Genomic DNA, 25656 nt, shown 5'->3' on the forward strand with positions numbered 1-25656 from the left:
ACTGATTGAGCACGCGGTGTCGTCCCTGACGACGCCGTCACTGAGGAAGCAGCATCACGCTGCTCCTTCATGATGAACCCTAGAGCAACACCATGTTGCTCCGTCGGCGATAGCGTACGCAGCATCGTAGCTATCGCCGCTTCTCCAATGACTGTTGACAGTCGGTGGAGGGCCTCCCACTCTGGGTCAGACAGGTGGGGGCGGTCAGCGCGTGCAACATGCGTTGCAGGCGTGTTGGAGCTCTCCATGGGCACCTCCGTGCTCATGTGGTTCTCGGCTCCGCGTTCGTACACCTCGTACGAACGTCAAGCAGTCGGTCGTTGGACGGACTACAAAGTGCTAGCAGGTGTAGTGGGTCTAACTTGACTCACTACTTTTGCTTACACGTTGCGCTACGTGTATGAGGAAGCGTAAGTACTTAGTAATTTCTTGAGGTAATTACATTTGAATACACAAATATAATTTAAAGGAGATAAGACTCCAAGCGACTTTGATTAGGTAAAATGAGAACTGTATTGTTTGTAAATTGATCTTCTTCTAAATCTGCTAAAACTGTTTATCATCTACGAAAGGGGTTGACAGCGGCTGGCTGTCAGAGCCCCGCCAATATGCACGTCTGTAATTGGTAGAAAGATGCTGTTTTCTACCAATAGGATCTTTGGGTATGTGTGGGCCACTCATTGTGGTGGCCCACTTCAATGTATCCATTGGTGTGACTTACACCAAGGTGAGGAAGTATCTAAAACTTTTAACAGATATCTTATCTGTTAAATTCACAAGTGGCTTGTAGTCACTTGTGCGTGTTACCCCGTTACAATCTTAGAGCATAAAAAATGAAGTGTGGAAAATATAAATACCTCATCGGATGGATGGGTAACGAGCCAGACTCGTGGGAGCCGCAAGCTAATCTGAGTTTAATCAACAAGAATAGGCGGAGTGCTTTAGAACATAAACATTTTACCGCCAGTGGGGGAGAGCACGGGGGCCGTTGAGCAGCTAAATGTCAAGTGACTTAAAGTCGAGAAGCTTTACGGACCTTGATTTCGGAACAAGACCGATAGGAGTCTGAGTTGGTATGGAGCTTAATTTGATTTTTCTTAGACATCTTCTTTCTCATCTTCTCAGCTTCTTCAGGATATTGTACTGGTCTTATCGCAAACGTACTTGCATGTTGGATCGTAATCGATGTACTCAACCTCCACCATTAAATCGAAGATTTGGGGCACCAGCCTCGAAATCAAGATTTCTAAGCTCGCTTATTTCTCTCCTATAAATATAGAGAGAAACTCACCATGAGCTGCCGGGCAATCACACTTCATGATAAACCGTGTTCGAGGGACGCCCTAGGGTGTGGATATTGCACTCAACACAGCAAAGACTACAAAATTGATATGTTCAAGAAGGAGCTGAAACGCATGCACGAGCGGATACGGCTATACAGTCAGAAGTTAGGCAAGCTACATTCAATGCTCTCAGACGTCCAGCGCCTTGACGAAATTAAATATCGGCTCCACATGCGCAATCCAAACAGATCATGCAGCTTCATCTGCAGTTATATTAATCACGGAGAGAGCCTCGAGAAAGTATTCGACCTACCGTACGACGAGTGTCTGCCTGCCTATATCAATCTGCTTGATCGACGCAATAGGATTGTGCATAAACATACGATGCAACTATGGGGGGAGGAGGAGGAGCAAATAGAGCTGATTAAACATAAATCTAGATTTCGTAAATAATTATCAAATCTCGTATCTAGAGTAAAGCTTAGCGACTACAGACCGAAGGTCGTCAGGAAATTTTTTGATTGCTACACTTCGTTCAGATAGCATCAGACATGTTTCCGTCGTTTACTAGCCCTGCTGATAGAGAGCAAAAACGCATCAATCTACTAGACCGCACTAAGCTTCGCGTCAGACAGAAAACAGCTGATCGACAGATGTGTGCGGACGAATCATGGGCATCGGACGCAGGAAAAATCATCTCACTTGACAAGTGGTCCACACAGGACTCGAATGATCAGGTTGGAGATGGTGATTTAAAAATCCTTCAGTAGTAACTGAAAATCAAGATGATTCACTAAAATTCTCCCAGAAAATCCCTGAGGTATCATCACTGGGAATCAACACTGATCCACAGAAGGTACCCATTATGGTGGATGCTGAAACTAATGTCAAACCTGATACAGCTGATGTAGGAGTTGATAATGGTCCAAAAATGGTAGATAGATCTATAGGTGTTAAACCTGATACAGCTGATGTAGGTATTGAAACATCAGAAAGTGCAATTATTCGAGATCACGAAGAGCAGGTTGCATCAAGAAATTGGATTAAAGCATTCTTCAAAGATAATCCAAACTGGGCGGCCATTGGAATCCATCCAGTTATGAAGAATGGTAGAGATGATGAAAAACGTGTCACTCGGGGAAATGGTTCTCTCCGTTATGCACGAAGTCGTAAGAAATTTAAAAACATATGGCTCAAACGATTAGGTTGCTACTGAAAATAAAATCCGAGATGTTGTGAGAGCAATTCGATTGATGAACTTGGTGCCATGCGAGCTGAAGATAAGAGAACGCTCGAAGAGCATTCGATCGGCCAGCAAAGTAGACCTCCCCAACCGCGATCTAGTAGAAAGAGAAGGGGTGAAGATGATATTGAAGTTCTCGATACACCACTAAAAGATCCAAGTCTTAATCTAAAGCATTTAAATAAATCTACTTTTACAAAGTTAGATGACAATGATGCTAAGAACAAGCTGACATGGCTTATCATTCAGAATAAGGATTTACTTGAGGCTAATAAACTTCACAAAACCATCACCCCTGTGTTCAAGGATGGTAAAATCTGTAGTAAAGGCTATCTGTGGATCGACAATAAATTTATAACCTATCTTTTTGGTAAGGATTCTAACAGACATCGGCCAGCGGAACAGGAACAAGTTAGTTGGACACTTACTCTTGACAGGTTCTTATCTGTGATCAAGGGGAAAGGGCTGAGTTTAGTATCACATACTGAGATGGCTACTGAGAAAGTTGCAAAACCTTATGAACTCGCTGAAGATCTGGTCGACGAGTTAAAACTGGTAAAGATGAAGACATGGATAAAACTCTTTCTATCCCAGATCTTGAAGCTAAATTGATCCTCAGTGCTTATTATAGGAGGCTTGCTGAAAATGATATCAACATTGCGGTCAGATTAACCCCTCGTTCACCGGCTACAAGATTTTGGTGGAATCACTTATAACATGTCGGATGCTCCGTCATGAACTCATATGCGTATTTGTATGGTCATACTAAATTCGGCTTACTTTTGTACTGCATCGGCAAATTTATGTAAATACGTCGAATGTAACTCGACCCACCTCTGACATACCTCTGACATGTCTTGGTCAAATTTGCGAAAATAAAAAACTACATGTCGGAGGAGTCGACAAAATTGACACACACAACGTACAGATTACAGCAGAAAAAGGTGCGGTACCACCAGAAGAAATTAGAAAAAGGGCGTCACGACACGCATAAAGGGAAATAATCAAGGGCTTTCGTCATAGCTGGTCCACAACACGAGCAGAAACACGACACAAGAGAGAAGCACTATCTGATTGGCTATCTTCAATTCGTGGCCAGAATTAGCCTTCGTCAAGCCAGTGCGAAACGCTTTCTTCATTGCAAAAAGAGCGAAAATGTCGCTAGCCGCACTTCGCGCAGAAAACGCCTCCCTCCGCGACGAACTTCGCCTTGCGCAAAACGACCTACGCCTCGCCCGCGAAGACCTTCGTCTGGCGGATCAAGAGCTTCGAGAACTCCGCGCTGATTTTCGAAGGGAGGAGGGCTCCCCTGCACCATTTCCTTCCTCCTCATCCGAGCCACGAACAAGGAACCAGACAACTCAGAGACTTCGCGACGAAAATAACAGAAAAGATCGCATTATCCAGGACATGATACATACCCACGCATCGACCATCCAAGAGCTCGTCCGCACGCATCACTGAGAACGCCGGACGCTACTTGAAATCTTGGCGTGCGAATGAGTGCACTGCTTGGCGTGAAAATCGCATAACACAGGCCCCTGAAGATGCGACTAAAGTTCACGGGTTTGCCGTGACCATCCGACGAGTCGATAACCAAGGAACTTACCAAATTCGATTTATTGCGGGTCAGGAGAAGTACGTGCGTGGAGTGGTTAGCGGGTTGCCACAAGATCGATTCTTTTTTCCTTTTACCGAGACCGGCAACTCTATCGATTTGCGCAATTGCTTTCAGCGTGAAGCTAATAGGCGTCTGGAGGAGCTCCTGGGCATATCGCAGTGTAAGTTCATTTTTTTCATCTTCACTGATTATTTCTAACTGACATCTTGCGTAGAGCAGGAAACGAACACGACCATCTTCTTTAGATACTGCCGCTCCCAGTGGGTTGACAATGAGCCAGACTTTCCCATTGAAGAGGTTACGGACATCATCGACCGCCTCGTCACCGAGGCAAATCTAAACTCACGCTTGATAGACACTTATACCGAGATGCATAACGATTTGGCGCGGTACATTACGATCTAGCTGAATAATATACGTAGCCACCCGTAGAAAGCTTCTAACGACTCAACAAGAATCGCTTGAAATCAACTCAATACTCTGCTCAAACACGTTTTGGATTTGTTCTCATGATTCATGTCCATCTGCATCAGCATGCTGAGCTAGGCAGCAAAGCGTACACGATCCCAGCACCGACATCCGCAAAGCGTACACGATCCCAGCACCGATATCTGCAAAGCGTACACGATCCCAGCACCGATATCTGCAAAGCCGGCCATGGTGCAGAATATGATTGAGTACAGAGTGCCACTCACACAACAGGAAGGAATCTATGTCAACTTCAAGCCACCGAAGTCACAGAATACCTTGTATGTCTGTGATGCACGCTCATGGAAGTATAAATCGCGCGTAGTAGATGAGAGCAAACGCACGGTCTGTGAATCCGTAATAGCGAAGAGGGCGTGGCCATGGTAACCATACCGACACCTAAGTTCATTCACGAGAACGGGTCGCAGTCGGTGCCAATAATCGTGATACCAAAAAGCACCACAACGAACACGTGAGACAGGAGCAGCACACTTATTCGCAAACACGGGGAGGTTGCTTTTGTCATATCCGCATCCAGCTCGTGACGGTACAAACTCGTTGAAATATTTCCTGACGTTGATTTCCAGAGTAGCAGCTTTGTTTCACCAGCCAATATTCACGTTGCAAGGTTTTAGCCCTTTAGCAGCGGCGCTACATGCGTTCCCCAAGTGTCGACCAGATTGCAGCAGTTCTTGCCCAGGTTTTTGAAGTACTCGACCCCACCACCGCTCATTAGCAGCCACAGACTGTCAACCAAGCAGGACACCTCCACAGTAACGGACCGGCAAATGTTCGTATGAGTCAGCTTGGACACCTTGCCGATATCGCCCACACTCATTGCGCGGCGTGCCTCTTCCTTTTGCCGTTGGGCTTTCGATAGTGAATGCGCTTGTCAGAGATCATGGGGATACGCTTTCCACATTCCCAGTCTTCGTGGTATATGTCGAAGCAGGACTTCATTGTTCCGAACGAATTATGCCGCACGAGCTGACAAAGATACACACTACAGAAGAATTCATCACATATTAGCATAGACATCAATGACCATTTGCTAAGTGCAAGTACATACTCTCCAGGGTGCTTTGCAGAGCAAGTTTCACATAGCCACTTCGTGTTCTTGCCACGTTTTCCTTCTTCAGCTAGAATGCTGCACACTTTGCATGCCCGTGCCATGCGCTTTCTATCTGGATGACCAACTTCTTTGTCAAAGTCTTCTGTTTCTACCGGCACATGTTCCGCCGGGATGTTTACTCGTTGAGGACGAGACGCTAATACGCTAGTTGGGGATGAAGAGTGTACAGCCGAGACCTGCAACAAACCAACCAAGAAATAATTAGAAAACATTTCAGCTAGCTGGTTGTGAGCTGCACGTACGCTTTCGCTGTCTGGCATATGCTCTGGTCTCACGGAAAGTCACTTTCACTCCAGGCATCGCGACCTACAAGCAAATACACACAAATTCTTGTCAAAAGCAAATCAAATATATCACAGCATACGCAGACTTATGAATGGTGAATTCTTGTGTACTGGCTCCTGTTGCCAACATGTACACCGGTTTGCTGTCCCACCAGCGACATCTTGTCATATCCGGCACTGCTTTTGACCGTGCTACCTGGTATGTTCCGCGCGGGATGCTAGCTGGTCACTTCGTTCTTTTATCCTTGAGCTCACTGGGGAAACCGATTCGCTGGGTTTGAATGGTCCCCACTGTATAAATCTTGTGCGCAAGCAGCTCTAAGGCTAGAGCAACGGACGTGTAAAACCTGTCGATGACGACAGTGTAGTGCGCATTGCGGTTCTCCGGCAGAACCATGTTGAGATTCCGCAATACTGTAGCAGGACTGGATTTATCATCGATCGTCTGGGGACCTCCAAGATGTGCTTTTTTGCCGCAATATACCTCAAGGCTAGAATGCAGAAAGCAACCAGCATGATTAGCATCAGTGACGAAAGCTGACCGAGAAAATTCTTACCGTAGACAGTAGGACGTGCGTGGACAGCAGGTTAGAAACAGCTTTGTGCCCCATTTGTGGGGTTTGTCACGCATAAATACCCTTGTGCCATTGAATTTGGAATGCGATGGTATCATTCCTTCACCAAACGAAAGTACAGGCCCTGGTCGATATCCTTTCTTGAATGTGTTCTGAAGCGTGTCAATTACGGGCGGATTTTCCAGGCTCGATCACATTTGTGGTGGGTCTAACTTGACTCACTACTTTAACTTACACGTTGCGCTACGTGTATGAGGAAGCGTAAGTACTTAGTAATTACTTGAGGTAATTACATTTGAATACACAAATATAATTTAAAGGAGATAAGACTCCAAACGACTTTGATTAGGTAAAATGAGAACTGTATTGTTTGTAATTGATCTTCTTCTAAATCTGCTAAAACCGTTTATCATCTATGAAAGGGGTTGACAGCGGCTGGCTGTCAGAGCCCCGCCAATATACACGTCTCTAATTGGTAGAAAGATGCTGTTTTCTACCAATAGGATCTTTGGGTATGTGTGGACCACTCATTGTGGTGGCCCACTTCAATGTATCCATTGGTGTGACTTATACCAAAGTGAGGAAGTATCTAAAACTTTTAACAGATATCCTATCTGTTAAATTCACAAGTGGCTTGTAACCACTTGTACGTGTAACCCCGTTACAACATTTAGCTCTTGGATCGTTATTGTCAGCGAAATGAAGGTGATGCATTATATCATCAAATCTACACAATGCACACGAAAATGTCAGCAGTATAAGTATATCCATCGATGCAGACAAATATTACCGATTCCGCGGCATCCATGATCCAAATGTCCCTGCAGGAATTGCACCGACTGATGACACGCACCAATGGTTTGACAGGCGTAGCTTGTGTGGGCACAACATACGTGCTATCAAGAGGCCAATCACGACGGCAAGCTCATGCGCCCCAATTGTCTTCATTACTCGTAATCTCTGGTGGATCTCCTTTGTGGACTCAACATCCCTCGAACGCACACCACTTCGCTCGTTTTTTTCTTGTTGCTTCTTTATTTTTTGCGCTTGTGGAATCACTGTCTGGGCTGCGTAGCGATTGCTTTTGTCAGCAATATGCTTGAACAAGCTCTTTGGAAAAAAGAACCAAAACAGTTCTAAAGGAGATTCTGCGCAATCAAGAACCTCTGGCGTAGGACCCCACTCGCCCTTGTACAACCCCCGATACTCGTTTTGTGAAGCACAGCTTTTCTCCTCTATGACATAAAAATATTAGTACGAGAACATTCTGTCTAACTTGAAATTGAACGACCACGCTTACCAAGATCCCACCCATTCTCTTGCCACGCCTTGATCTCATTTCGATTTTTGGCAATCTTTAGCAAAGCGTCGTCATCGTTCATATCACCGCCAGCCTCTGCCATATGATCGGCTAATGCAGCGCCAGTCCGAGTTGCGCTGGTGTCCACAAAGCGAATGTCTTCTTCAAAATCAGGGTCTGTGTCCTGCTCGTCATCCGAGGATCCATCAGAATCAAGTGCATCGTAGTTTACTCGGTCTTCTGGTCTGCAGATGTTCACATCGATTGCCGTTGCAAGAACCTCGGCTCTTTTGCGATTATTTTTTTCCTCATCGACAAGTAGTTGATTGGCGTCTTCAATGGTGTCATATTCTTCTTCACCTGAGCTTTCACCATCGCTTATACTCACGTCAGATTCAGAATCGACAACAGGAGAAAGCCTTCGGTCAGCATACGTAGTGATGGTTGTAGGATATCCACCAACAGCATTGTATGTCGTAGCAGCAGTCGCGAGAGCTACTGATGCGCTTGAATGCATTCTCCGCTTCTTTGACGTTGACTCTAGATTTACTGCGGGACCATTACGCTTTCTTGCGACAGCAGAAGTCCTTGCCGTCGTAATTTCAATACACACACCACGTTCCTGTTCTTGAAGATTCCGACGCGAACGTCCGCGCCTAACAGTCGTCGGGGCTTCCCGCGACACTCCATCGGGTTCTCTGTTTGCCTCCGCCCGCATCTGCATCCCAAAAGGCTTTTTGCGCTGCCTCCCACGCTTAATGGGCGTCGGCGCCACCTGCGACGCCACGTCCTGCGCCACGCCGTCCACTGAGGCCGTCTCCACGTCCTGCTGCTGCTGATCCGCCTTGCCGCGTGGGCGGCCACGCTTGACCAGTGCTGCATCCATCTCCATGCTTTGCTGAGGAGGCTTGTTTTGTGAAGGGTTTGTTTCTGCGCCCTAATCTATGTGGATTTGAAATGGTAACCTAATCTCTGGTTATAGTTTGAATATGGGACTTTGTATGCGGGGGGACAAAATTCCATACAAGCAACTCGTAATGATGGTGTGCACGTCGGCTCCTCTGTCATGTAAAGGTTTTGTTTGTGAGAGGCTCTGACATTGGTGAATGAGGGGTTAAGTCCAATTGTTAATTCGGACAAAGGTGTGAAGGTCCATCCAACGTATTATCTCGGTAAGCCAACAATTGCTAAGCCATTATATTTTAGAAATGCTCAGGACAATGAGGTGAAAGGCAATCGAATGTCTTACCTAATGAAAACAATCCGATGGATGGACACATTCCAACCCTTACTAACTTATCTTGAAGACTGCGGAAAATACGTCGATGACACCGGAGACAGGAATATCAAGAAAATCTTAAGGATAATCTGAAGTTGCTGCGAGAAGCCATCTTCAGCAACGTTTCTGATGTTAAAACGCCACTTGGTTGTGGCGATTATGGCGATGAGAACCTTCAAAAGATGAAGCAGAAGCAACGCTTCAAACATATGGAGAAGCTATGAGTCAATTGGAGAAGCATATCCACGATTTTAAAAATCAAACTCAGAAGCCGATAAGGAAGCTATAAAAGCATCGAGAGCAGTGGCAAAGGCAACTAAGGCGGCTTATTCGATTAAACTTCGTGAATATCAAATGGCTGAGGCCCAAGCCCATGTATCGGGTCGCGGTGGACTAAAAGGCCGAGGGCTACGAGGTGCAGGGGTAGCGCCATTGGAAGGTGTTGAGCGTAAAGGTAGAACATATAATCTCAACGACATTCAGGGAACAGCGACCCCATTGGCATATGTATATCGCAAGCTTGGTTCTAAATTCATCCGACTTCCAAATCTTGACAAGAGGACGCTGACCATCGTTCAGCCAAAACGCAGAAAGGTTGGTCCTATGCGTGAGATCAGTGATTCTCTACAGACCATGATATTTAGAAACGATATCAGTCAGGAGAAATATGATCATCTATCTATTGATGATAAGAAGCTATTCAAAGAGATACTTGAGATGACCCATCTTCAATACAATTTTGACAAGCATTTGGATGATCCGCTGGAGTCGCTTCGTATGGAATATGATAAACTGATGCGTGAGCTGATGGTTGGCAATACCAATCCATCGATTCTAAACCAACTCAAGGTAGTATGCATTGACATGTACAGCAATCGATAGATTTCTGATTCCGAATTCAAATCGATTATCACGCGACTACTATAGCTATGATAGCACTCGACCCACGAAACATTTCCAAGAGCGGAGGGCTCTATACTCTAAATGCTGATCAAAATCTTGCTGAGCTGAAGGCTATCATGAAGGATCTGCTCATCAAGGAGGTTCTATCAAGCGATCGACCTGCCGTGTGGGCACCTGACAAGCCATATTCGGCGAAGAAAGTTGTATCCACTCAAACTGATGCTACTGGCGACGAATGGGAGAAGTCAGAATCTAAGGCAGGATCAAGCGTTTGGGCTTCTAAAAAAAGCGATCGGTCAAGACCTTTGCACTATGAAGTCATTGAAGCAACTATTTTTTTTAACTCATCAAGACGTGCGGACACATCGTTTCAATCCGCTTTGAGAATCTCCAACTCAGTCTACTGTCTCAAAACCAGCTTATGGAGGAGACAGGAGACCTTGCCGTAGTCAACAGTCATCTGAAGACCTTCCGGAGCAACTGGTTCATCCTCGACGTGTAGATCTGGATTCGAAACGTAGTGGATACAATGGTAGAGGCCTGCCTTCAGTATATCCTGAGCACAGTATCCGAGGTGCGTAGGAGTGTCCTCCGAGTCGTTTTTGTATTTAAACATACAAGGCTCAATTTTCAGTAGACCATCGCACACAGAGTCCTCCACCGGTTCAAAACAATGATTTAGACGTCGATCACTATATGTATAATAAGCCGTAGAGCTAAGCATTGAACCAGCACAAGCGATAGCTGTTGAAACAGAGCTTATAGGGCCAACTGTCGAGACAAGACATCCAGATTGCTTGTAGTACGCTACACCAGTTGCCCCAGCGTCTATAGTGGTTGAAACCGTTATTCCCACGACCAAAAACCATATAGAGGTGTCGTAGTACCTATGCCTACCCTCCCAGCGTTCGTTCCTCCCAAAATTATCATGCGAGTGCTATCAGCTGTACCAAATCGTAAATCACAGTTGCTCATCGTTCCAACGTACATTGCGTTTGTAGATGTTGCATTAGAGCCATTGCTGACCTGAATGCATCCCCTTACAGGTGTTGCATTGGTTCCATAGTAGTCCGAACAGATAGTATAAGTACCATCGAGCCAATTGACTCCATCTCCAGTAATTGTTTGCCACGGAGTTTGAGAAGCAGCTGGTGTATTAACGAGAACACCACTAACGGCTTGAAAGAGGTTTCCCCAGACATCGCCTCCGCAACCGATTCCTCCACCTACGATAAGGGTTTCCGTGGCTTGTGAATGTAGCGGGGATAGCTCCACTCAAATAAGATGAACCACTTGGTATCCATAAAGCATGAGAGTTGGTTAAAGTCATATTGCTTCCAGCTATTGGAGCTCCGCTAATATATACCGTTGCCGCTCGTGTAGTGATAACTCCTGTGTTTGTGGCTGCGATAGTGGGTGCTCCAAATGAGGTTGTGGCATCAATTGCGGCAGTTCCGCAAGAAGCAGTGCTCGAATTCGTAAAGGTTGTTGCCAGTGAATTATGTCGAATACCGGCTGTTGTCCAGGATGCTGCTGAAATATTCGTACCACCGATCGTGATGTTCTTGCCTATACCAATGCCTCCGGAGATAACTAAAGAACCAGTAGTAGATGATGTAGATAGAGTTGTATCAGCTAAGAGAGTTGTACCAGAATTGATCCAAAGTGAGTATTTACTGGTAAAGGAAAGATTCGTGCCACCAATGGGAGGCCCATCTATATAAGCAGTTGCTCCTGTAGTTATTACCACTGCTGTGTTCGAAGCTTGCATTGTTCCTCCATAAAAACTGCTTACAACAGCACTTGTAGCAGTTCCAGAAGCCGTGGTACTCATATTTATATAAGTATTTGAGGCAGAATTAAAAGCAATGCCATTGGTTAGCCATGATGCTGATGAAATAGTAGCTCCCCAACATCACCAAGTGTGATATTTTTCGCAACACCCAAACCACCACTAAGTACCATGCTACCAGTGGTGGCTGAAGTGCACGTAGTAGTATCTCCAATTAATGCTGGCCCATAATTAATCCAGAGTGAATGGGCACTACCGATTATAGCAGAGGCTCCAGCTCTAGGTGAATTATCAATGTATACAGTCGCGGCCGTAGTAATAGTAGTTGAAGAAGTTCCACCAATGGTTGTTTGGGTAAAGCTATGAACTACTGAGGAAGCAAACGTACCACTTGAATTGATGGTATATGACGTGGCTAAGCTATTGAATTGAATACCACTTATGCCCCAGCTAGTGTATGTATCTCTGGATCCCCCAAATGTTATATTTTTGCTATTCCAAAACCTCCAGAAATAACTAAAGCACCAGTTGAAGCTGATGTAGATAAAGTTGTATTAGTCAATGAAACTACTCCAGAAGCGCTAATAGTAGTAGTAGCTGATATTCCACCTGAAAGTGATAGAGATGTTAGCGTACCAACGGATGTGATATTCGAGAACGTCGTTCTCAACTTGGAGATGAGCAACGCAGAGCTGCGCGCTCAAGATGTAATCAAGGTGCTCATGAATGAGCACATCAAGCGGCAGGGCGAGAAGACGGCTCAGGTGAAGATTGAAGACGCTGCGAGGGCCTTCAATGCCGAGCGTGAAAGTCGCCACTGCATGTACTGCGAAAATCGGGGCACGTCGTGGAAAAGAGCTGGACCAAGCAGAAGGACGAGAATCGAGGTGCACGACGTGGCCGGTCTGGTCGCGGTGCGAACAACGTCCAGTGGCGTGACGACAGCGATGACGACTGCGTCGCGTTCGCGGTCTCTATGGAGTGTGGAGTCTCCAGGACCAACAAGTTTCAAGGCTCATGGGCGATCGACAGTGGTGCCACGCACCACATCTGCAACGACAAGGCCAAGTTTGTCGACATCAAGGTGTGCGACGAAGGTGAACTCACGGTCGCCAACGGCAACACGGCCAAGATCATGGGAGTCGGGACGGTCATGCAGCGGGTCACTTTGCCCAACGGCAAGGTACAAATCCGAGTCAGTCGGTGATATCAAGGAACTGGGTATTATAAAGTTATTTAGAATGGTAATACTGGGTACATCGTTCTCTGGTAAGAACAATCTAGTTTTTCATATCCTGAAGCATTCGCCTCATGTTTTCTCTCATCTCCATATCATCGCGAGAAATCCTCATCAAGAGCTATAAGACTACCTGAAGGATAAGATTGAAGGATTTGTCAGTTTCCATGAGACTCCGCCTAATGTTGATGCTATCCGATGCATGCCAGGCAACAAACCCGAGCTCGTTATCATCGAGGACTATTCGAATGATAAGCCCCTTCAGAAGAATGTGTTCAGCCATTATTTCACAAGGGGTCGCCATCATAAACTATCGACTATCTTCCTGAGCCATAGCTGGTTTGCTACGGATAAGATGATAAGACTCAATACTGAGTATATGGCGATCCTTCGCGCGAATTCACGTCGCGATCTAAAGCTGCTAATAACTGACTTCAACATTCCTGGTCTCACTGAGGAAGGCATTCTGCATTATTATAATCGAGCTGTCGGGCGCGGAAAGGGCCAGATGCTGTTCATAGACTCTGTAAAGGGTCAGCTCAAGTATAATTTCGATCAGCCAATTAAAATTGGCGAAAACTATTAGTCGGATTATATAACAAATATGAGTAATTTCGTCAAGATTGATAATACTAACTTAGTCCAAAACGGCTTGAAAAATACCTGGCGATATCAATTTCCAGGCTCAGCTTGTAATTTCCAAGATGTCGAGGCTTCGATTCAATCGATTTCACTGTACAACTCCGAGTTCAACATCGATTCAGGGCAATTCGTTAACACCAGTTTCGCGGTTGAAGTGCCTACTGCTGCTACCACTTCTACTATTAGTGTCAATCTCCAAGACGGATACTACTTGTACTCCGATATCAATCGAAATATACAAACGGCGCTGGTCGCAGCTGGAGTGTATCTGATTGATAGTAATGGAAACAATGTTTTCTACATTCAAATCCAAGAGAATTCAACTATTATGCGTGCCAGCTTGATTGCTCAGCTACGCCCACATCGCTTCCACTGGATACACGCGACCAGTAACGGGTCTGTATTCGACAACGGGAACATTTCTCCCAACGACGACACGAGTTCCGCATTTGATCATCAGTAATGCCAATTTTGGCTCGATTCTTGGCTTTACAACAGGAACATATCCAAGTGCATCTAAAACTACTTCTACGAGTCTTCTGAGCAATACCATCCCTGCTATTAGTCCTTCTACGAGCTACATAGTTCGGTGTGATCTGATCAGGAATGACTTCGTGATTTCAGGAGATACGATAGCCTGTTTTGATAAAGGAAATGCTGGTATAGGTCAGCAGATTCAGTACTTCCCATCACATGAAACTTGGCGCCAGACGCATGACGGCCCTCGGGCGAGCATTACCCTCTCGATATGAACCAGAACAATCAACCAGTGAAATTTCGTGATAATAGCGTTAATATCATGCTTCTACTGCGTAAGAAACGAAGCTAAAAAAAGAAGTTTTTTCTTCTTAGTACGATCACATAGTGAAAGAGCCCCCGGTCTTGTTTTTACGCATAGAACGAAGCTTAGCCATATGAGCCTTAGCTTCAGGGGAACCCTTCGAAAACTTGGTTTTTCGCTTAGGTGCTACACCTACTCCAAAGCGACGCTTGATACCCTTGCGGACACTGGTGGTGAGCTCGTGATGTTCAGGCTTGGTTGCCTTAGAGTGTAGGAAACGCTCGCCCTCATCGATGACGTCAGTGGTGATCCCCTTTGTCTTAGCATATCGGAGGGCATTACCCGCATGTCGCTTGACATCTGCGAAACTAACGCGACCTCCTTCCTCATCACATCATAATTATCTACACCGATTCCGGTAAGACGCTTTAGACCTGCTCTAATAAGTACAGAAGCTTCAGGAGCACCAACTGCGGTAGCTAACGCTGGAATAGCATCATCAGCTGCCTTGCTTAGTAGTCCCGAGTCTTTGGCGAATTTGAAACCAGGCTTGATTCCCGACCAAATCTTACTCCAGATAGAGCCTCCTTGAGCCTTCTTGTAGCCGTTCTTAATTTCGTGCTTCGTGATGTGAAGCCGACGCCGCGACCGCCCTTTTTGGCTTTTAACGCCTTTTCATGAGATTCAGGGTGCAAGCGTAATTTGGCACCTGTGCCAGCCAGCTCGGCTGCTGTAAGCGATAGCTTGCCAGATTTGACAGCTTTACGTAGCTTATGGGCGGGGACACCGCTTGAGATGATAAGTTCACGGTACATGATCGTAGTATATTTAACTCAGAATTTTAAAGCACAACGATATTTAAATTATAAAATCGTATGAAGATATCCATGTGATTATGCTGTTTTGCATATAACCAAAGGATACACCATATGCCGCAATATTCTCCATGTGCGGATTGGGTATGAATTTCGCTATATTTGCTGATACTATAGCTTGTTGGTGGGCCTTCTCCCATTGAGCCGTAGTATTCGTGATCATGGACCGCTGTCCAGTGCCCAACGTCCTCTTTTGGCTTTCGTAGAAGTATCAGAAAGGATCTTTTTCTCGGGAGAGCCGATTTGATCTCATTCGACTCATAGATGTGATCAATATGGATATCCAGCTTCTTCGCTAAAGATATTAAATCGTGATCAGAGGATACTGGTTTAACTAGTTCATTTAATTATTTTTTCGTAGATCCTATATCGAGAGCTATATAAGTGCTCTCACACCAACCAAAACAAAGTTTTGCCCTTCGACAACGTCGTTGTCTCTATGTCGGATACTCAACTTGCCGATCAATTTCTATATCAGTCTTCGCTGAAGAGCGACCCGGCCGCCAACGTCAGTTCACGCAAGCGCGTTCCGTATGTGATCGATCTAAATCAGGGTTCATACGCGAATAGCGTTATTACAATCGATGCTAGTGCTCAGCTCAATGGGGCGGAGGGTTTCGCATGCCTTCGTGATGCGTACGTTGTAATCCCGTACAAAGTTAGCATGAAGAACACCCACCCAAGTACTACACTTGCATCTGTAGCCAACCGTCTATCTGTTGGTCTTAAATGTGGTGTTTGGAATGTTATCGATGGGATGTCTCTCGAGCTCAATGGCAAGTCTGTCATCAGCATGAGTGAGTACAAACTATTTGCTAGCAACCTACGAGCTCAGGCGGAGACCTCGCTCGACTATGTAAATAAGCATGGTGCTGAAGATTTCCTTTTCCCTGATAGCTCGGGCTCGTTGCTATTCACATCTGGTAGCAGTAGTCTCTATGGTGATGGGTATAGTGCTACTGCTGCGGATATTACTCCAGCTCTTGGGACGTCTTCTACCGGTGCTGCTTCATACCCTGTAAATGATGGATTCGTCAAGTGGCTTCTAAACAATCCTCCAGTAGCTGGTGGTGAGAACACGAACGGATGGGCTACTATCGCATCGGGTGCTGCAACACGATCACTAACCAGTTTGGACGTGGTGCTTTTGTTCCTGGTTCAACTGCTGCAGGTGCTGTTGCAGGAACGTGGAACTATATGCTTAAGATCAAACTCGTCGATCTCCACCCAATTTTCAAGGGGTTGGACCTCATGGCTAACCCCCAGATCAAGCTTCGTTTCCGAGTGAATCAGGATTCGTCCGTCATCACACTCGGTGCGACTAAGTCAATGAGTCTATCATCATACTTCCATTCTTCAGGCAACTTCAATACCTCTACCATTCAGCAATTCCAAAGTTGCTTCGATAGCGCTCCTTGGACCGTCCAGTCTGGTTCGTCGATTCGTAATTTCAACGTACATATCGGTAGTCAGCAAGTGTTTGATATCAGCTATGACTATGATTTCCAAGATTTCATTAATGAGTTCTCTAAGCTCGGCTCGATCAATGGTGACCAAACAAAGGAGTTATCGAACGAACTTATTGACTACCAAACCTGGCAGCAGGCTAGCTGTGTCCTCGTAGCCGATGTATCGCGCCTGACGGAGCCTGACGTTCCTCAGAGTATTCAGATCATGGGAACTAACGCCTCGACGCAGGGCTGCAACATGCTGGTACTAGTCGGCTTCGAAAATACGTTGACCTACAATAGACTCACAGGTGAGATTTTAGAATATACTGCTAACTAAGTTCTCGTGTGTAGGATCGAACGATGACATAATCTCCTTTCTCTAGCTTAATCCTATCATCATTACTTTTAACTAATATGAGCGTCTTACATATTCCGCAAGCGACTTGCTTACTTTAATATCTATCTCATTCTGGAATAGAAGTAAGTGTAAGACTCCTCTACCAGTTAAACTGTTCATGCGTATACAAATGACTGATTTGCTTTTTCTAAGATCGTAGATACCCATAATTAATTAATATATTTTTAATATTTAATGATGGACTGTATATAGATAGAGTCGATAATAATTATGAGTTCAGTACTAAGTTTTAGAAAGCATAAGTCGGAGACGATTGAAGAAGTTTATGCTTCTGACCCTGGCTATTGCCGTTGCAAAAGATTCTAATCGATTCTAACCCTGCGATTGGTGATTTTCTGAAGGAAAAGTTCGTTAATGATGATGGATCGTTCCTGAAGACCTGGGGGGTAAGACGATCAAACAGATCTATTCCTTTGATTGTGGATATATCGATTGGTTGAAGAAGAATGACTTTGTTAATGAGAAGATGCCTAAGCTAAAGGAGGCTCTCAATGAGTTTGCTTAAATTTTGATGAATCGGAGACAACTTATTCACGAATACTCTCACCAAAGTGATGACTTCAGTGATCACTATTGCGTATATCGAAAGGTTATGAAAGATGTGCGACTACAGCGTCTATTTTTTTTGATAAAAAATACATTGTGAATCGGTCCCTTACTACCATTTACAATAGTCCGGACCCCACCAGCCAAGATCTTGTGGGTATGGCATGGTGCTTATCCACTTGGAATGTTTTTCTTTATTACAGTGTTTAGCGAAGTTTCATCTCTCCATCGATGATCCACATAAGCAAGTGATCCTTTCATTCATTGGAGCTGAAATTATTTTCTTCATCATATCTTCACCAACTTCTGGTGAATGCACTTTTATCGTAGGGAATTTCGAAAGTGGATGCTTACCGCAACGCTCATGCTATGGTCTCGCCGTGCACCTGAATCCACTGTCTAAGATATAATTGCACATGGTTATTACTAGTAGTATTTATTATATACTTACTAGATTTTTGTCTTAAGATCAGCTAACTTCTATCATCCTTTATACCTTCTTTGGATGTACACCCATTGTTGCTGTGTGCGGTGCTCGGAGGTGTGGAGGAGACCTCCTTCGCACCAGGCGCTACTTAGCGGCGGTGTCGACGTTTTCAGCAGGGAAGGTGCAGAGCAGGCTCGTTGGTAAATTACGGTCAGAAAAAAACTGGCGGTGTTATGTGCCGGACTCGACTACTAGTTCCATACCGACATATTCGGAAAGATCCAACCACTTTGCCCCGGATGTGCAAGTCAAACCGCGCAGCAAAGAAGGGAGGGTTGAGCTCGAAAAATAGAGAGTGGTCAGATCTTTCCGACTTTGTCTGTAATGTTCATTGGCTAAACTTGACTGGCGGGAAACCAATCAGAACGAAGGTGCTCACGGCTTCGACCATTTCCCAGCTGTTTGATCAATATTATAGGGTAAAGTTAAAACGCTCTCAGCTATTAAGCGACGGACTTCGTCGCAGAACTCCGCCATCGCGACGAACATGGCCTCGCGGAAATGCCAAACGGGCGCGCAAGATAGCCCTCAGCAATGGAAGCGGTTGGTGCTCTGCAAAGGTATGCGCTCTGGTGGCGTTTTTATTTTCGCATCCACGACTTTGAGCACTACGGTGGATGAGTTGGGACTCGGGTGGTACCTGTATTGACGGCGCGATCGGACAGTGAGCGTATCACAATGGCTGTCTTGGTGCGAGCGAATGGCGAGGAAATGATTAGTGTGTAATCTGATTGGTTGAATATATGCCGATTTTGTTCAAGTCAAATTTTATAGAGAAAATTTGACTTGTCGCCCTAAATGTAGAGAGTGGTCACATCTTTCCGATGGTTGGATCTTTCCGAATATGTCGGTACTTGGCGTCTTATGTCTTATGTTTGCAGCACTTATCATTAGCTGCCTTCATCGCTTTAGGCGCGAGTTAATGACACGAAGTTGAAGTGAAGCGTTGCAACGATTGCTACATCGAACCGCACAGATTCGGACTCGCACGCGAATAAAAGACCAGCACGTAAATATTAAAATATTTGCAAACTCGCCACTACCTTACCTAATCCTGGTAACTACATGTATTACCCCGTCCATGTAAGGTGTGAGCTCCAACTTGGACGGAAAACGCTTCCATGTTGAAAAAACTCGACTCGATCGTTCAAGATCTGCTCCGAATAGAGTGCGGTCCGCACACTTGTCCCGCGTATGCTTCGAACCTCCTGGACAATAATCCCGTCCCCGCTCCTTCCGCCGCTCCTGGGCCAGCCAAGGGCGCAAAGTCCCCCAGCAAGATCCGCTCCATCTGTAGCACAAGCCAACCAGCCACAACCTCGCACCTACTAGTACCTACCCTAGCACCATGGGCATGACCTTCGACAACCTGGACCAGGACGCCGGCCTGAAGAAGCTCAACGGCTTCCTGACCAACCGCAGCTACGTGGAGGGCTTCCAGTTCAGCGCGGCCGACGCCGCCCTGTTCCACCAGTTCTCGGCCGTGCCCGACGCCGCCAAGTACGCCAACGTGTACCGCTGGTACGTGCACGCGGCCGCCAAGCTGGGCCTGCGCGCCATCCTGGTGACCAAGAAGGCCCCCAAGGCCGCTGCCGCCCCGGCCAAGAAGGCTGCGGCTGCCCCTGCCAAGGAGGAGGAGGAGGACGATGACGACGACGACCTGTTCGGCGACGACGACGAGGAGGACGACGAGGCCGCCAAGGCCCTCGCGGCCAAGCGCGCCGAGGCCGCCAAGGCCGCCAAGAAGGAGAAGAAGAAGCCCGTGGAGCGCTCGCAGGTGGTGATCGAGGTGAAGCCCTGGGAGGCCGAGACGGACCTGGAGGAGCTGGCCGCCAAGATCAAGGCGCTGCCCGTGGAGGGCCTGACGTGGGGCGAGGGCCACAAGCTGGTGCCCGTGGCCTTCGGCATCAAGAAGCTGCTGGTGCAGTGCGTCATCGTGGACGACCTCGTGCTGCTGGACGACATCACGGAGGCCATCGAGGGCTTCGAGGACTACGTGCAGTCGGTGGACATCGCCTCCATGAACAAGCTGTAAGCGCGCTCAGCTTTTAGCTTAGGTAGGGCCTTGCCCCCACTCACGAGCAAAGAGAGTGAGGGGGGGGGGAGAGGTCTGGAGCTCGCCTGGATGTTGTGTCGGGGCGGATGACTTGATGCCCGCTCCGCACTGGGCTGAGCTGCTGCTGGACGTGAGCTACGAGTAGAAATAAACAAAAAGAAGAAGAAAAAAAAACAAGAAGAGAATACGAAGCTACAGCGCGCTTCTTCTTCATCTCGCTTGGGATGGCGCTCGGTACCTTGGCAGCTCGAGAGAGGAAGTGTGATGCGACAAATGTCTACTTACCAGTGGATTGCCAACACCGGAACGGTGAGGACGCTTATGTTGCATGCGTTGGGCTTGTTATACTAGTAGTAGTGTTGCAGTGCTAGACAGGTTGAAGCGGGCGTTAATGGCGATATGAATGGGGCAAAGCGTCTGAGTAGAGTCGATCAACTGTACACAGGCAGCAGTGGATTCTGCTGCGGTTCCGATGACGCGCCACTTTCGGATGTTTATGTGCCACCTACGAAGCGCCTTGCGTTTACCTCATCGTGGCAATCCTCCGGCGGTCCGCTTGGTGATCGCCATCGTCCGCATTGAAGGAGTCCCTTGTCACCCTTCACGAGTGTCACTGGTGCTTTTTGGCGGTGGATATCTCGACCCCTGACAAAACTACGTCACGGCGTGGGGTTTGATGAACTGCCTCGCCTTCAACGCCATTCCGCATTTCGCGCTGCAGCTCACACTCGTCAGTCCAAGACACCCATCCATCCTCTCTTCACCTCCACCGTTGACTCCAGCATGGCTACCGAGATCGACCACTCGAACCCCATCACGCTCAACCGCTTCATCCTCGGCGAGAAGGAGATCCAGGGCAACGCCGACCTGAGCGTGCTCTTTTCCTCGATCGAGTTGGCGTGCAAGGTCATTGCCAGCTCGGTGCGCCGTGCTGGCTTGACGGGGCTCTACGGTCTTGATGGATCGGAGAACGCCACGGGTGACCAAGTGAAGAAGCTCGACGTGCTGGCCAACGACGTCTTCATCAACTCGTTGAAGGTTCGTAGTAGGAATGCTGATCGGGTGTGATCATCGCATACTGACTGTCACATGGCACTGGTGTGCTGCAGTTCTCGACCAAGATCGAAGTCATGGTCTCCGAAGAGGAAGTCGAGCCTGTGTGTGTGGACAACATCTCGAGCGGAAGTGAGTTCGTACCTTTCGGCTGCTGAAGGCTTACCACAAGGCTCATATTCTGTTCACTTGCCATGACACTCCAGCCAAGTACTGCATCGCCTTCGACCCCCTTGACGGCTCGTCGAACATCGACTGCAACGTCTCGACGGGCACCATCTTCGGCATCTACCACCGCGACCGTGCGCTCCAGGGCGGGTACGCTCCGCCCCGACATCTCGACTGTCTTGTGCTATGACTAACCATCACGCTGCAGCTATAAGGACATCCTTCAGCCTGGCAATCAGCTCGTCGCCGCAGGCTACTGCATGTACGGCAGCTCCACCCAGCTCGTGCTGACCTGGGGCAGGGGCGTGCACTGCTTCACCCTCGACCCGACCGTCGGCGCGTTCATCTTGTCTAACGCGGACATGCGGATCCCCGAGAACCCCAAGACGGTAAGCGAGAGCTCCACCCACCCAGGCCCCTTGTCGTGCGCGGACACTTACACGACCCATTACGCCTTCTGCACAGATCTACTCGGTCAACGAAGGCAACTACGCCCACTGGGACCGCGCCAGCAAGGCGTTCGTGGACGAATGCAAGAACAAGCCGACGCCGTACAACGCCCGATACGTGGGTAGCATGGTCTCGGACATCCACCGCACCATCTTGTACGGCGGCATCTACATGTACCCGGGCAGCGAAAAGGTGAGCTCCGTCGATCAAAAGCCTCGTCCAGCGTCGTTTTCGGTGACTAACCCGCCCCACTACATCCACAGAACAAGGACGGCAAGCTGCGTCTCCTGTACGAGGGCAACCCCATGTCGTTCATCATGGAGCAAGCCGGCGGCATGTCCACGACCGGCACGGAGCGCGTCCTGGACTTGTGCCCCGTACGTGCGATCGAATTGGTGCAGCACATCAGCATGTGGCCTAACATTCCTCTTTGTCGTTTTATTCCGCAGACGGACATCCACCAGCGCTCTCCGATCTTCCTGGGCTGCAAACGCGACGTGCAGCGCGTGATCGAGCTCTACAAGCAGTACGGCCAGCAGCATTAAGCCTCAACACAGCAGTCCGTCGTGCTCGTAGTAAGAATGTCAATGGCCTACGTACTTGCACCATCTGTGTCGTCTTCACCCAGGACCAAATCCTCATCTCACGCTTCAAATCGGACATCTGTCCTAGTTTCCCTCTCCAACTAGGCCACTCGTCCTAGTTTCAAGGCGTTTTCAGTGGCTGGATGACACCGCGGACGTCACCGGTCTCACTTCGAACGCGCTCCACTTCAACTCTCGTCCGCCGCCTCAGGTTCGTCCCATGGCATTCCAGATTCTGCTCCGTCGGACGCACCGCCTCCTCCCTCTTCTTCCTCTTCGCATTACGTCGCGTTCCGTCGCCATGGCCGCCCCAGTGGACCACTCGAACCCCATCACGCTCTCGCGCTTCATCCTGGCCGAGAAGGAGATCCAGGGCAACAGCGACCTGAGCGTGCTCTTCACGTCCATCGAGCTGGCCTGCAAGGTCATCGCCAGCTCGGTGCGTCGTGCCGGCTTGACGGGCCTCTACGGCCTGGACGGCTCGGAGAACTCGACGGGCGACCAGGTCAAGAAGCTGGACGTGCTGGCCAACGACATCTTCGTCAACTCGCTCAAGTTCTCCACCAAGATCGAGGTCATGGTCTCCGAGGAGGAGGAGAAGCCCATCGTCGTGGACCACGGGTCCGGCGGCACCAAGTACTGCATTGCCTTCGACCCGCTCGACGGCTCGTCCAACATTGACTGCAACGTGTCCACGGGCACCATCTTCGCCATCTACCAGCGCGACGCCACGTCCGAGGGCGGGTGAGCACCACCAGCTACAGTTATTCTTTCTTCTTTGTTGATCGAGTGTATTGACTTGCTGTCTTGTAGATACAAGGACATCCTGCAGCCCGGCAGCAAGCTGGTGTCGGCCGGCTACTGCATGTACGGCAGCTCGACGCAGCTGGTGCTGACGTGGGGCAAGGGCGTGCACTGCTTCACGCTGGACCCGACGATCGGAGCCTTCATCCTGTCGCAGAAGGACATCCGCATCCCGGACGAGCCCAAGGCCATCTACTCGTGCAACGAGGGCAACTACGCACACTGGGACCGCGCCACCAAGGCCTTCGTGGACGAGTGCAAGACCAAGCCCAAGCCGTACGCTGCGCGCTACGTCGGCAGTATGGTGTCCGACATCCACCGTACGATCCTGTACGGAGGCATCTACCTGTACCCGGGCAGCGACAAGAGCAAGGACGGCAAGCTGCGTCTGCTCTACGAGTGCAACCCCATGTCGTTCATCATGGAGCAGGCCGGCGGCATGTCCACGACCGGCACGGAGCGGATCCTGGACCTCATCCCCACCGACATCCACCAGCGCTCGCCGATCTTCCTTGGCTGCAAGCGCGACGTGCAGCGCGTGATCGACCTGTACAAGGAGTACAGCCAGGCATAGGCGGTGTCGGCAGCACCCACCGTCGGTCCGAGCCCCCCAAGAATCGACACCTCCACTTGCACGGACAAGTTTTCCTTAAAGTAACTAAGCAAATCCATGTTGAACCGAAATGCCTTCGCCTCCGGAACCACAGGAACCTCACGACAGCACGAGCGAGCCACGCACTTCAACTCAAGCCGAGCTCGGTGACAAGCCTGCTGTCACGGGCAGAGCTTCAGAGCCCTAAACGCGTGGACCTGAGACCGTCGGCTTCAATGCCATTCGGAATGGCCCATTCCTCGATTTGCAACGTCAGACGCGTCGCGACCGTCCGTCAACCAGTATGGCCGCCCAAGTGGATCACTCGAACCCCATCACGCTCTCGCGCTTCATTCTGGCCGAGAAGGAGATCCAGGGCAACGCGGATCTCAGCGTGCTCTTCACGTCCATCGAGTTGGCCTGCAAGGTCATTGCCAGCTCGGTGCGTCGTGCTGGCTTGACGGGGCTTTATGGTCTGGATGGATCGGAGAATGCCACGGGTGACCAAGTGAAGAAGCTGGACGTGCTGTCCAACGACATCTTCGTCAACTCGCTCAAGTTCTCCACCAAGATCGAAGTGATGGTGTCGGAGGAGGAAGAGCAGCCGATTATTGTCCAGAGCGACTCCACCGGAAGTGAGTTGGAAGCGTGTGTGGGGTATCCTAAATCTTCTTGGCCAGTGCTCACGTGTTTGATGTTGTTGTGCAGCCAAGTACTGCATTGCGTTCGACCCGCTGGACGGCTCGTCCAACATCGACTGCAATGTCTCGACGGGCACTATCTTCGCCATTTACCAGCGTGATGCCACGTCCGAGGGCGGGTACAAGGATATTCTTCAGCCCGGTCACAAGCTTGCGGCGGCAGGCTACTGCATGTATGGCAGCTCAACACAGCTGGTGATCACCTGGGGCAAGGGTGTGCACTGCTTCACGCTGGACCCGACGATCGGCGCCTTCATGCTGTCGCAAAAGAACATCCGCATCCCCGATGAACCGAAGACGGTAAGACAGCCTAGTTTTTTATGCGTTAGATCAAAGTGTAGGGGGCGAATGCTTACGGTTGTGGTCGTATTGGCAGATCTACTCGTGCAACGAAGGCAACTCCGCTCACTGGGATCGCGCGACGAAGGAGTTCGTCCGAGAATGCAAGAACAAGCCCAAGCCGTATGCTGCTCGCTACGTCGGCAGCATGGTCTCCGATGTGCACCGTACCATTCTCTACGGCGGCATCTTCCTGTACCCAGCGGATGCCAAGGTAAAGCACGTGCTGGGGTAACTTACGTCCTTGTTACTGAACACTTCGTGTGCTGGTAAACACACAGAGCAAGAATGGTAAACTGCGTCTTCTGTACGAGGCGAACCCCATGTCCTATATCGTCGAGCAAGCTGGTGGCATGGCGACTACCGGCACGAAGCGCATTCTTGATCTCGTTCCGGTACGTCTACGCTGTACTTTTGCTACATCTGAACAGCAGGCTAATAACCTGCCTGTTTTTCGTTGGGCTTGCTGCAGACGGATATTCACGAGCGCTCGGCCATTTTCTTGGGTTGCAAGCGCGATGTCCAGCGAGTGATCGATCTCTACGAAGCCTACAAAAATGCGTAAAACGCCTCAAGCTTGCAGCGGCCAAGG

At 48.5% G+C, this 25656-nt stretch overlaps 5 protein-coding genes across 5 annotated transcripts; 4 read left to right on the top strand and 1 right to left on the bottom strand.

The window, feature by feature from the left end:
- Window positions 1-5891: 5891 nt before the first annotated feature.
- On the bottom strand, window positions 5892-8798 carry IUM83_02360 (uncharacterized protein; the record flags this gene model as incomplete). The annotated part of the gene is made up of 3 exons (XM_067926270.1): window positions 5892-5923; window positions 5990-6053; window positions 8568-8798. 3 exons carry the CDS (start codon window positions 8796-8798, stop codon window positions 5892-5894), a joined length of 327 nt encoding a protein of 108 aa, XP_067796667.1.
- A 10867-nt stretch (window positions 8799-19665) lies between these two features.
- IUM83_02361 (ef-1 guanine nucleotide exchange domain-containing) lies at window positions 19666-20352 on the top strand (the record flags this gene model as incomplete). The annotated part of the gene is made up of 1 exon (XM_067926271.1): window positions 19666-20352. One exon carries the CDS (start codon window positions 19666-19668, stop codon window positions 20350-20352), a length of 687 nt encoding a protein of 228 aa, XP_067796491.1.
- An 804-nt stretch (window positions 20353-21156) lies between these two features.
- Window positions 21157-22589, top strand: IUM83_02362 (Fructose 1,6 bisphosphatase; the record flags this gene model as incomplete). Its single annotated transcript, XM_067926272.1, has 7 exons — window positions 21157-21411; window positions 21483-21558; window positions 21633-21744; window positions 21803-21983; window positions 22060-22236; window positions 22308-22421; window positions 22494-22589. The coding sequence occupies 7 exons, from the start codon at window positions 21157-21159 to the stop codon at window positions 22587-22589; spliced, it is 1011 nt and encodes a 336-aa protein (XP_067796601.1).
- Window positions 22590-22929: 340 nt separating this feature from the next.
- On the top strand, window positions 22930-24006 carry IUM83_02363 (Fructose 1,6 bisphosphatase; the record flags this gene model as incomplete). The annotated part of the gene is made up of 2 exons (XM_067926273.1): window positions 22930-23372; window positions 23442-24006. 2 exons carry the CDS (start codon window positions 22930-22932, stop codon window positions 24004-24006), a joined length of 1008 nt encoding a protein of 335 aa, XP_067796654.1.
- Window positions 24007-24328: 322 nt separating this feature from the next.
- On the top strand, window positions 24329-25629 carry IUM83_02364 (Fructose 1,6 bisphosphatase; the record flags this gene model as incomplete). The annotated part of the gene is made up of 5 exons (XM_067926274.1): window positions 24329-24659; window positions 24733-25025; window positions 25102-25278; window positions 25346-25459; window positions 25537-25629. The coding sequence occupies 5 exons, from the start codon at window positions 24329-24331 to the stop codon at window positions 25627-25629; spliced, it is 1008 nt and encodes a 335-aa protein (XP_067796360.1).
- Window positions 25630-25656: the final 27 nt, after the last annotated feature.

Source organism: Phytophthora cinnamomi (assembly GCF_018691715.1).
Source record: "Phytophthora cinnamomi strain GKB4 chromosome Unknown Contig16, whole genome shotgun sequence".
In the NCBI taxonomy this organism is placed as follows: domain Eukaryota; phylum Oomycota; class Peronosporomycetes; order Peronosporales; family Peronosporaceae; genus Phytophthora; species Phytophthora cinnamomi.